At 47.6% G+C, this 12,688-nt stretch overlaps 1 protein-coding gene across 1 annotated transcript in view; it reads left to right on the forward strand.

The window, feature by feature from the left end:
• The window catches only part of LOC126519305 (prolactin-releasing peptide receptor-like), a 35,225-nt gene that overhangs the window by 5,457 nt on the left and 17,080 nt on the right, over positions 1-12,688 (forward strand). The window contains exon 2 of the mRNA XM_055065067.1: positions 8,276-8,464. Within this exon, the coding sequence (XP_054921042.1) occupies positions 8,276-8,464 (189 nt within the window). The remainder of the gene's footprint in view (positions 1-8,275; positions 8,465-12,688) is intronic.

The following is a 12,688-nucleotide window of genomic DNA, read 5'->3' on the forward strand; positions in this document are numbered from 1 at the left end:
TCCGTCATTCTGTAATCCTTTTTTTTTTTTTCTGTTTCTCCACTTTTGCTTTCTGTTCTCTTCGTGCATCTACACATTTTATGCTCCGTTATCACCAGGGAACATAACCCTTTCCATGTTCCTCCCTGTCATCACCAACATTCAACCCTCCACAGAATACTGAGCCTTGTATGACACTTATTTTCGTGATATCGCTATTTTTCATAACACCCTATCAATGTTCTTTTCCGAGCTTTGCGTTGTTTCATAGCTTCACACATTGCTCAACTGTGTCTCCTCCTTTTTCTTCTATAATTACCTTCCATTTTGTTGTATACACACTCAATTCATAATTTTCCTTTTTATTCATTGTTTCTTTAACCCGTATTTCTCTGCAGGTATATTTGTTTGTTTTTGGTTTTCTGGCTTTTCATGTATGCGCGCTCAGACCTTAGGGTTATCTTGGGGAACTTTCGATAATTGATTGATTGATTGATTGATTGATTGATTGATTGATTGATTGATTGATTGATTGATTGATTGATTGATTGATTGATTGATTGATTGATTGATTGATTGGAGTAGCAGTAGTAGTCATGTGTCATGTAAACATATATAAAAAATTCGTAAAGTGATAGAGAGGCATGCTTGCGACTGTCTAATTTAAGGGACACCGCGCCCGCCCACTTACAGAACGAGGAGATAAAAAAGAAGAATAAAACGTTAAGTAGTCCTGTAGAGCTATGATTTGGAGCCTCAGCACCTCGCTATAGCTATATGAATGTTTGTTGCGCAATATTTGATTATTTTCACGTGAACAGACACGATTACCGAGTTTACTCCTTGTGTTTCTTAGTATGGCTAGCTTATTTTACTGCCTGTTTACTATTATTTCCCTATTATCTACTAATGGAATCTTTGATTACTCTTACAGTACTATGTTTTTCACAATGTTGTATCAGTTAGTGTGAGCTTTCACTTGAGTTCCATTTCGACGTAATTCATTTTGCATTTCTTGGTTTCCTCAGAATAATTATTTATCCTATTCCGCCTCCTGTTGGTCGATCTCTTCTCTCTCTCGTTCTGTGACACTAAAACAACGTTCGGCCGACATGTTGTAATTTTTTGCTCACGAAAGAGAAAGAAAAAAAAAAACGGGCATAACAGAAAACCGTAACGCACGCACGGGAAAGGCGACGACTCGCAACCGCGTTTTATTGGTACATCGCGAACGCGTAACGCGAGCTACACATCCGGCCGAAAAACTTCCAACGCCATCGAAGGTCGTTCAGAAGGTTCTCGCAGAGCCGATATGCCACCGGAGTCGAGAAACGCGTGAACCCGACCCCGGCGGCAAGCTGTAACGGAGGCGACGGAGCGGAGCCAGCGTGCAGCTCTCCCCGTGACGCACGAGACCGCGATGACGCAGTGCAGCTACGCGAGACGGCGTGTTGTATGCGCGATGCCAGAGACGTTCAAGCAAGATTGGCGTCTGAATTTGTCTCTGTTGAAACGACAAATACCGTCGTCCGCGCTTCGCATGCTTGAAATAGAGCTACGGGCTGTCTGTATTTCGGCATACGTTTCTGGTTGCCGAATTGATATTGTAGCTTTTTTTTTTGTTTGCATGCAACTGCTCTCTTGCCTGTGACTTCTCTGCGGCCATTTTTTTTTTTTTTTTTTTTTTTTGCGCACTTGCCCTGTTGTCAGCGTATATGTGGGAGCCGTGGCATAGTCGAGCTCTTGTAGCTTATATCCTCAGCCCCTTAGCCCCAGACAGGGGGCCGGAACGGGATAAATGTTTCTCTCTCTCTCTCTCTCTCTCTCTCAGCCCCTTCATCCCTGTGATGAAATAACGAAATTATTCACTCAACGCAGTATCTTTTTCACAAAGGAGCAGCTCTCCGTATTAAAGGGACAAATTGGTTGGAGCTAGTTCGACAGGCAATACCAAGGCACGACCGGCAGCTTGCCGCTATTTTTGAAAATGAAGTTAAATTATGCGGTTTTGCGCGGCAAAATCACGGTATGGTTATGGCTCATGTGTGTGATTTGCAGCCCGAAGCACTGAAGTGCGAGAAAGAAAAATAGCGAACGGTTATCACAGGAAGGACCAAACGATCGCTAATTATACCAACTGAATTTATTTATACATATACACCAGGTAATAGTGTTATCACGCGCTGGATCAGAGACACAGGTCACATCGGTACATCAGTAAGCCAGCGGTAAAAAACTTGAAAAAACTCACGCATGGCAACAATTTTAGATAGATTAAAACCAGACCAGCTCAGAGTTGACTTTATAACACACGCCGTAATGGGGGACTCCCTATTGAGTTTGACTACCTGGGGTTCTTTAACGTGCACCCGTCGCACGGCGCACGGTCGTTCTCGCATTTCGGTCCCATCAAAATGCGGCCCCCGCGGCCGGGATTCGATCCCGCGACCTCGGACTTAGCAGCGCAACGCTAAAGCCACGTACCACGTGACCACGGAGGCTCCTTCAAAAGAAAAGTGTACGATCATTTCATTCTACCAGTACTAACATATGGGGCAGGAACTCGGAGGTACCCAAAGAAGTTTGAGAACAAGTTAAGGATCACCCCACGAGCCACGGAACCAATAATGTTATGAGCGTAAATCGGTGGAGAGTAGAGAGAAAATGGATCAGTAGCCTACCTTTTTGTAGTGATTAAGACGGTGAAATGGAGCTGGACAGGCCATGTAATGCGTAGGGTCGATAAGCGATTCTCTGTGTAGGAGTAACAAGAAAGGGGTGGCAAGGGAAAGGAAGCACGGTCGGAGCTGAAATCAGGGAAGTCGCAAGCATACGATGCAGCCTGCTGTTACAAGTCACGAGTGATTGGAGAACGCCGAAAGGGGCCTGCGTCGACCACTGGCGATAAGTTAGTATGACGATGAAAGAACAATGCTAGAATAGTATAGACGGGTAAATTGTGTTATTTAAAACACCCACTTTTAACAATTTTTCAGGAAAGAAGTTAAATATTACTGCTTAAATGCGAGGAGAAAATCCCGCTTCCTCCTTTGAATTTCGCACCGTAATCTATAGCGCCACGCGTCAGTGTAACGCCAACTAGCTCAGCTTTCTGTCGTTCTAACGCCACGGGTTTGAATGCAAATACATTGTCGTACTTAGGCCGTTATGGCGGGCGCTTGAAAGTTGACGAAGTATGTTCTGTTGAATATCTCAGTCTTTTTTTTTTCTTCTTTAGAATGCGATGCAGTCCTCCTGCACCGCTGAACTAAGCCAGAGTAGACGCTGTCCAAATCCATGACCTCGCGGTATTCTGGTGCGGTAACTTCAGTGTGACGTCACCACCAGACTCACATCGTTGCGCCATTTTCTGTCTCACCAATGAGCTTCTCAGTGTAAGGGTGCTATTGCAGGAGTGTGGTTCACTAGTACAGCCTACGGGTTGAAATCAGATCGAGTCCCTCTATCATCCCGTTAATCTTTGACATTAAGTCGCCTTGGTTGTCCTTAATGTCCTTGTTTCCAAAGACTCGTGCATCACACTAACCTAGGGTCCCATTCTTGACCTACCGTAAACTGTCAACAATGCAATTTCGTTGGTCCTTCATTTTTTTTTTTCGTGTCTCAGCCGCTGCGTTCTTGGAGCGCGAAGCCTCACGCGGGGACGCAGAACATCAGGTCGGCAGGATGAGCCAACACTCACCTCATCACCAGTGCTTCCACAGGCCGTGTACTCGCTCACCCTCAGGTGTATTCACACTCGACGTCACTCACTCGCGTTCCCGCTCATGCAGGGCATCCCGCGCTCACCGACACTCACTCACCTTCATGGTAACTTCCATTCCCAATTACCAGCACCTATACTCACGCTCACGTCCGTGTGCGCTCTCGCTCAAGGTACTCACTCGCAGGCACACTCACATAAACGCTCACATTCATTCACGCTCGACGACAGTCGCCCACGTCGATACCTACGTCCACTTGAAATCGCCGTCACTGACTTTAGTTAACCGGCACTTACTCCTGTCTACACTCATGTCGATTCAAATTCTATGGCACTGACCCTCATTCGTTCTAGCCTCCACTCGCACCCGCGCCATCTCATGCCTTCGAAGTGAGTGTGGAGCTACAGCTTTAGCTAGTGCGCTCTTGAGCGAGCGTACCGACCTATGACGTAGTATCGTTTAGACTATTTCCTCCTCTTTTGCCGAGGAAATATTTACGACAAAGAGATGTACTCATTTTTAGCTTCTCATGGTATTTCATCTTTCTGGTGTCTGGGTCATCCTGTAAAGCAAGTCTGTCAATCTGTGCATGACTACGTCGTTAATACAGGGAGGTTGACATGTTAAACACCCCGGACATATTGGCGGGCTCGTTGGTTGGGCATTCTTGATTAAATGGCGCGCGCGCGCGCGCGCGCGCGCGCGCGTGTGTGTGTGTGTGTGTGTGTGTGTGTGTGTGTGTGTGTGTGTGTGTGTGTGTGTGTGTGCGTGCGTGTGCGTGTGCGTGTGCGTGTGCGTGTGTGTGTGTGTGTGTGTGTGTGTGTGTGTGTGTGAAGCAAAAAAATCTGGCGTCCGTCCGGCGTTAGCATGCGATGGTACCAAAACCCACGTGACCAACTGATGACGTCACGTTCCCGTTTCTGAACCTGCTGCGGCATATACTGGGAAATCCCAGGGTGAAGTAAAGTGAATCAGGTGGATTAAAGGGGATTAAAGGGGATTAAGGCGGTATAAGATGAAATGATGTGCATTAAGGTTGGTACAAATAGGAGAAAGGTGGATTAAGTTGGATTAAGATGCATTAAGGTGGATTACGGCTGGTAATAATTAGAGAAAGGTGGATTAAGGTAGAGTTAACTTAAGGTGATAACTCAGCGAAGCCATAGTACTTTCGCAGTCAAATCAAGTAAGGATACTTAAGTGACTGTAAACTTTTTACGAGTGACAGTACAACTTGTGGCGAATTTTTCAATTCCTGAAGTTCTTTTTCTCGGAGCCACCTCTCCTAAACACTGTCACAGGGATGCTTTCTGAGCCATTGAAGAATTCGTCATCGTTTCAAGATGATTTTTTGGCTAAATGTTTAGTTCTTTGTGTTATTCTTCATTCCAATTGGTTTCTTCCTTTGATATTCCAGTTGTTTTCTGGGTCAGTATACTAAACACCTTCCTCTAATTCAATCCTAATCGGGGCCATTGTGCCATAGTGGGTACATAAGCCATCGCCAGAGGGAAACTAGAAAACAATTCCCGCATTCAAGTTTTCCTTGGATCAATAGATAAAGCTCTACTAGAAAGTCTGGAATATTGCTTACGAGTCTGCGTTGCCGAGCTGCCCCTCCTACCCTTTTTTTTTTTTTTTTGCCTTCACAGATTTGGTCTGGCCCAAGGAGGTTCTAAAAAACTTTTTTTCTAACCCTCCTTGGCCTGGCCATATCACATTTGTGGAATGTCTGAAATGCGAATGTAGAACATATTTTTAGCCATGTGACCTCTATCTTATTTGTACTGACCTTAATGCCCCTTTATTCGAAAGAAATTATTTTTGAAAAAACCTTTGCGAAAGCTTGGCTTGAATTCGACTCTTCCAGTGGTCATCTATATTGGAGCTACCGAACTGGGTTTTCGCCTCAGAATGCCATCTTTAATATTATCTGTGAGACACAAACGATTCCATGTTAAGATATTACTTTTCTATTTTATTTTATTCTTTTAATTCACATGTTTATTTACCAGAATATTTACTAATTGTAGGCTTTACGTCTATACCAGTTAACTCCTAATTTTACGACTACCAATTACTATGTTCATTTCAACGTATTTGCCTTAAATTATGTTCCTTTTTAACCATTGAACCGCCCGATCCATGACAGATACCCCAGACTGCGTTGCGCTCTTACACTGCGAAACAGCCAACTAAGCAAGTCCGCAAGAGACACGAAGTGTTCGTTTTGTGTGGAAGATGAGACAACAGATCATTTTTTTTCCATTGCTGGTCATAGATTTTCTCATTTCCGAAAAAGAACCTCAGAAAAATCGTTCCGCTGTCTTAGACGTGTGTGCTCCAAATTTTACTATTCTTGGAGCCCTCGGCTCTTGGGTACAATGACGGGAAGGTCTGCGCTGTCATTCAGGATTTTCTTGGAGATTTACACTATAAATTCAGACATTAAAGGAGTACTGACACAAAAAAAAATCCACGTGGCGTTTTCTGCTTTAATGAGTAGTTAATGGCCCAGTAATCACGGCACGAAACCTCATTTACTTCAGAGCGCGACAGGTAATTATTTGCAGTCTTTTTTGTAGCGACCAGCCGAAGTTTCGATTCCAGAGAGCAACGAGACGGGAGAAACGGGAATATAAACAAAGTGGTCACGTGTTCGCAAAAAGCCATGACGCATGCTCTGACGCGCAGCCAGCGTGGGCGACCAACTTGCTGAATATTGCCGTGCGACTGCCGCATCGGTCGGACGACCGCAGCCAATGACAGCGCCGGTAGCGTGAACGTCATGGCCACGTGGTACACCCGGCAGGGCAGGGCCGGCGAGAGGGCGCCTCGCCGCTTTGTCTGTTCTTTTTTTTTTTTTCTCTCCCTGGTTCAAACGCGGGCCTCTTTCGCCGCTGACGGCGGCACATAAATCGGCTACAATTTGTTTCTGACACGAAATAACTTCTAGAATAAAGTGATCTCGAAAGAGTGCGAGATATAAAACGTTGTGCGAAATAGTAAATCGTTGGCGTGATTTCTACTCGGACGCGGTAAGCGCAGACGCGCCAGTTATCGTCTGTATACGGAGCGGCTCGCCTGACTGGCGTGGTTACTCATCGCTACTAACTGCACCGGGAAAACTAACCGTATTTTCACTTAAGAGAAACGTAAATGTTCAGGCATTGATTGTGCTGACAAATTTAGGTGCTTTATTGCGAGCTGCGGACGCATCGCAAGGACCCTCGGCCCCGGATAGACGGCCGGCGAGCTAGGCCTACATCGTCTCCCAGCGTTCGCAAGCGCGCCTGGCATGCTAGTTCGCTTCTGTCGGTGCCAATGAAATCGAATGTGCTGCAATTTAAGCGTTACTTAACTGTGTACACGTTTTGCCGGCTAACACAGGCGCTTCGTTATACGAGCTGCAAGCGATCGTGCCACAAGCACAACCGGTGTCGGGATTCGATGGCCCAGCGAGCTATGCCTGCCGGCTCCTGGCCATCGGCGGCTGTCAACGGATCCGATACTGCTAACGCGGCCTTGCGGAAACACGTCTGCAGTGCTCGCATAGACGTGCTTATATTGTCATCGTTTGTTTCAAACAAGATAGCTGTGCCAATACGGTTGCTTTCACTTTCTGTTCGAAGTTACGCAGCATTCCAAACTTCTACGCAGGGTCGCCGGTTCTGGGCGGAGCTACTCTCCGCTCGCTCATTCGTACCATGTGTCCCGAATCGCCGCATGCGGCAAGTCGCATACGACGCGCCGTACGACAAATCGCACGGAAAATCGCACCATGTGTCTCGCGCTTTAGACGTGGCCAATCAGCGACTCAGATATTGCGGCTGGCGATGGCGAGGACGAACCTCAACAAAACCCTCGCATCGGCCACGATCAATGGTAAGACACAACAAATCGGCGTTGGACGTTGTGGCAGCGCAGTAAAGCTGATAGTGTGAGATATATCCCGATGGACACGACAAAAACTGCAGTTGCAGCGACACGGAGAGCGTCCCACTACAAGTACAACAGCTAGAACAAACAACAACAGAGGAGAAGAGAACATGTAAGCCGCATGGCAGACGACGAAAATCCGTGACGTAGCCGCATGACGTAGCGTTTTCTTGGCTATTTACAATCCGGCTTGATGTCAATGTCGCGAGGTGCTCTGTTTTGCGGTTGGCTGCGCGCACGTACTTTAAAATTGATTTTTAATATGTTCTAAGCGATATGTGTGTGTGACCAACTAAATCGATCTCACAAGTCATCTCGACTTCAAATTTTTGTGTCAGTACTCCTTTAAAGTTTCGTTTTCTTTCCACCAAACTGAGTTCGATTACTTGTGTTTCTTTTTCTTCAATTTAATCCTCCATTTTCACAAAATCCTCATCTAAACGGTTCTTGGCCAATCCTCCAGAGCTGGTATGCGTCACTAACTTGTAGGCTCTACATCAACACCTACGGTGCTCTAGCACATTGTTGCTGCTGTCATCTCAAAGCACAGCTCGTGAGGGGGCGGACCACACTGGATCGATTGAAAAGTACACCCGACACAATACCGAGACGGGTACAGCCCGTCACTGTAGCGGTCGGCCGAAGACGAGGAAGACAACGATGGGCGGCCAGGGAGGCTCCTCGAACCTTCCCAACGGCTGCCTGGAGCCCGGCTACTGCGACTTGTTGCTCTGCATGATCCTCTACTTCGCGCTGGTCATGGGGGCTGCCTTTCTGGCCGCGTACTACTCGTTACCGACAAGCACCAGTACTGCCGCGTGGTGAGTGCCACCCAGCGACCACACTTTGTTCTGCGCGCTGGGGCTCCTGACCAGTTTATACCCACGGTTCGCCACACAACATACTATGGTCAAATAAGAGCGTGCGGTCCTTCTTCGCGGAGGAGCTGCACCTGTGGAGCGTATGATCCCTATAGTGTTATCGTCCATACTGTTCGCGGTCTGTAATGCACGTCTGTGTCCGTACACGGGCTCCTTCTAAGCAGTTCCTCTCTTGTGGCCCGAGCCCCTGGACACAGCCGCAGCAGACGCGAGCATCCGTGGTACATTTACGGCATCTTCGGATTGCTGGCAACGAAGCCCAGGTTAGTGAAGAGATAAGGGCCACCCTTTAGCTCGAAATACCCAGAGACTTCCAGCACCCGTCTTAAACTACGAGGAAGGGATCAGACATCACATCACATCAGTTTATTTCCTTAAAGACCCCTCTAGGGGATGTTACGAAAGAGGTGGGTTATAATCAGTGTTACCAACTACAAATAAATAGACCCGCTAGTTGAGACCCCAATAAAACTCGCGATGTGAGCACCTAAAATCCGCTGAAAATCCGCTAAATGCTGACAACAATCAGAATCAAGTTCATAATATATTTTACTGCGCCTACGTAAAACACAAATTTAAACGATCTGCACGTAAAGTCTGTCTCTTTTCTTCCTTGATGCAATAAAATATATAAAATACCAATATCGATAAATGCTTTCTTGTGCGACTGTGCAGTACGGAAACATAGTGTGAAAGGAAACTACAAAAAGGTGCTCCCGTGAACTACAATCACTGGCCAGAAAACAAGCTGGAGGACCGAGTAGCGACCAACATTACTGAAAGAAAATGTGTTCTGTTTCGCATTGATATGACCATACGTCCTTTGTGTGTACTTGTTTGCTAGTGTGGTTGGGTCTATAGGGTCAGTGCCATCGCTGACCTCATAGACCTCCATTGGGCCAGTATTACGAACCACGTGATCGGGCAGCGCGTAACTGAAGCAGCTGGCATTTATCGTTTCTTCAGAGACCCGCCCGCACAGCAGTAAAAATGGTACTGGCAATCGTAATGACCATTCTCATTTCTAAATTGGATTTATTTCACATTCAGCTGGCCGAAGACAGGCTAAACTTCCGCGCTGAGTCACGGCAGCACCAGTACTGATAAAGTAAAATAAGCCAACTCTCTGAAGAGATTTATGTAAGAGGTAATCGTGTATTTTTTTGTTCATATCGTCCCTTGTAACATTCGCGGCGCTGGTCGCATTCTACGTTGGAATCTGCAGATAAGATTGCCCCGCTTGCCGCGATATCTGTCTTTATTTCGGCAAGCCCTGATTGACTGCATAGCGCTCAAAAAGCGCGTCGCTGAAAGAATGAACGTCATTGTCTTCCTGGCGCTGCCTGGTCGTCTGTTCCTTGGGCCGGTCGTCCTACCGCCCTCGGCGTCTAGCCATCGAATACGTAACAACTTCCGCGCCTTCCGTCAGCCAGTCTCGAAGCGATGGCTGCTGTAACCATTCTTTCGTGGATTTTTTTACGTATTTCGCCGGAGCCATTCCACGAGGCAAAACCCCCTAATGCACGTCTACGAAAATGGCGAAGAGCGAAACTACTACGAACTTCCGAAAGTGCTGTAGCTATAGCTCAGAGGAGGCAAGGAGCCATGTAGAAGGAAATGCGAAGCACGCTGTTTGTGGATAATGATACTTCCCTCTTACGTTCGAAGGATGCATGGATAAGCTGCATGTTCGCAACATGTGCAGCACGAGGTATTGTAAAAAAAAACTTAGCCTTTTGTACCCAAAAAAAAAAAAAGTCCGACGTTACAGGAAACCGCTAAGAAAACCCGCCTCCCGCAAGAGAACTAATTTTCCCGCTAGCCAGCGCAGAGAACCGCTAAGTTGGCAACATTGGCTATAATACAGTCACACGATGTCAGTCAGTTTAAAAGGTTACCAGTTACATTCTTAAAGGACGTTTGTGGACAGGTGATTGGAGCGATTTGGTAGATTTGGTAGGAAAGGCCGCTAAACGTTGATGCGTCACGCGGAAGAACAAAACGAGGAGGATAATGCAACAATACGAGCACCGGGGCGGGACAACTGAAATTTGTGGCCGGTACCATGAGACGTGCGTGCCAAAAGTGACATACAATGTGGGTGGCCCAGAGCGCTGTAAGATAACTTGCGACCGTGCAACTCGTGCAACAAAGACAGCCATGACAAAGCTACGGCTAAGGGAAAGACGATCAACCACACTGTATTTTTAATGATGATACGCTAACAGTCACACGGGGCACTAGTCAAAGAGGGTGTGTCCCGACGGAGAAAAAAATTTCGGGCTACAAGGATGGATGCGTCCAAATCCTATGGATACCAGCCCACAGCCCTGACTCAACGGGAGAGGACAACCCTAACGCGGCGGCACACAACGTAGCCCGAGGACTCGCTTTCCGAGCTGCGACGAATGTAGACCCCTGGACAGGGCCCTCCGATGTATGGGAATGGGAAGACAGAAGGACCAGGTTCAAGGACATCATCAACCGTTACAAGATGCAAAGATGCACTTCATTCACAGCTCAGTAGATCGCAAGCTGTCCAGTGGGACAAACGACAAACCAAATACATGAGCCCGATACTAATGCATGCTATTTATCCAGAAATATACACAACATATAGATTCAAAGTGTGTGGCACCATAACATTGCTAGAACACATGCTGTGGGGATGCCAGAGACTTATGCACGATAATGGGCGCGAGACCTCCACCGACAGCCTCCGCGCGTGATGGCAGGCCGCGCTGCTCAGCTCGAACCTGGAAGACCAACTCTGGGCAGTTCAGCGAGCCAAAGAAGCCGCCTGGAGACAAGGGCTCTTGGCCATAACCTCCGCGGGTGCCCATGCCCACTAACTTGCCGGACGCGAATCGTTCTGATTCGAAATAAAGTTTTCTCACTCACAAGGATGGAGCGGCCCGTCGTAGGAAAGGGAAGTAAAAAGTAAATGGCCGACAAGATCACCCACTCTCCCTCTTCTGCTGAGTGTTGGTACCCTGTCGCTCCTGATCTGTGAAGTCTCCCCGAGTCCTGTCGGAAGTGCAGTGACGGTGCGCTGTGCTGCGAGATTGTATCACCCTGACATAGGGGCGAGCGATTATTCGAAAGTTCGAATACGAATCGAATAGTGCTTGGTATTTGATTGCTATTCGATCCGAGAATTTACTATTCGAATTTGGCGAATGTTCGTTTCTGTTCGAGTTTCAGTAATAACTACACCTACTGGGATTACGACGAACAGAGGCCCCCAATGCCTGATTTACTGATTTACTGCATGCAGAGCAGCGGTTGTCAGGGAGAGGCAACAGCTCCTGAGCGAACACGGGGCCTACTACATCCGCTCAATAATTTTCAAGCATTCAAAAAGGATGCCTCGCGTTTAGGAAGCTTCCATAAGGATTTCTCTTAATTTGGAAAACCAATTATTTAGCTCGTATTGACGTATATCGAATATTTACAGCAATTCACGGTGCTGTAGTATCACAATCCTTTCCTTCAACTAACGCAACACCGTATGCGTGCATCTTGGTGGTGTGTTCTTCCATTGTTTCATTGCAGCTACTGTCACGGTGCCCCAGATAAATGTAAGAAGTTGCTTCTCACTTTCAAATTCCTCAGTTGTCTGGACGCTTGCGTTTGTAGACGGCATTGCGAACGGTATGCATGTATGGGAACTTCGGCATCGGAGCCAGCCGTCGAGGAAGTGGAGGACAAAGTGACTCGCGAGCGCGAGCGGTGGTTCGAGGCCCGGCTGGGCGCTCTTGGGCACGGCCGGCCAAGAATGGGGCTTGCTGGCGTGGACTGATGGACCGCGCTGTTCCACGACCAGCAGCGACGCCTGCTTAGCCTGGTGCGTGACCATCTCTATGGTGCGAGCTGCAGCTCTGCCATTCGCTGAGGAGCGTTTCCGCCGGCTCCTCCTCTGTCACCGTTATCGGGTCTCGCATGGGACACGGGGGAGGAACGGTATCCGACGCGCTGCTGAAGCTCCCGGCGCCATCGTTGGTGAAGGGACCTGACGGCGCGGTTAGTGCATCAACGCGATGCAGTACTGCATCAATGCAACAAGTTTCGAAGCACGGAGACCACGCGTGACTCCAAACCCGGCGGCGCGGCCACGTCCAGTGACTCGTAGACCTCGGAGAGCGACGACGACTGGACCGTTGA

The sequence above is a fragment of the Dermacentor andersoni genome, chromosome 10 (assembly GCF_023375885.2).
Source record: "Dermacentor andersoni chromosome 10, qqDerAnde1_hic_scaffold, whole genome shotgun sequence".
In the NCBI taxonomy this organism is placed as follows: domain Eukaryota; kingdom Metazoa; phylum Arthropoda; class Arachnida; order Ixodida; family Ixodidae; genus Dermacentor; species Dermacentor andersoni.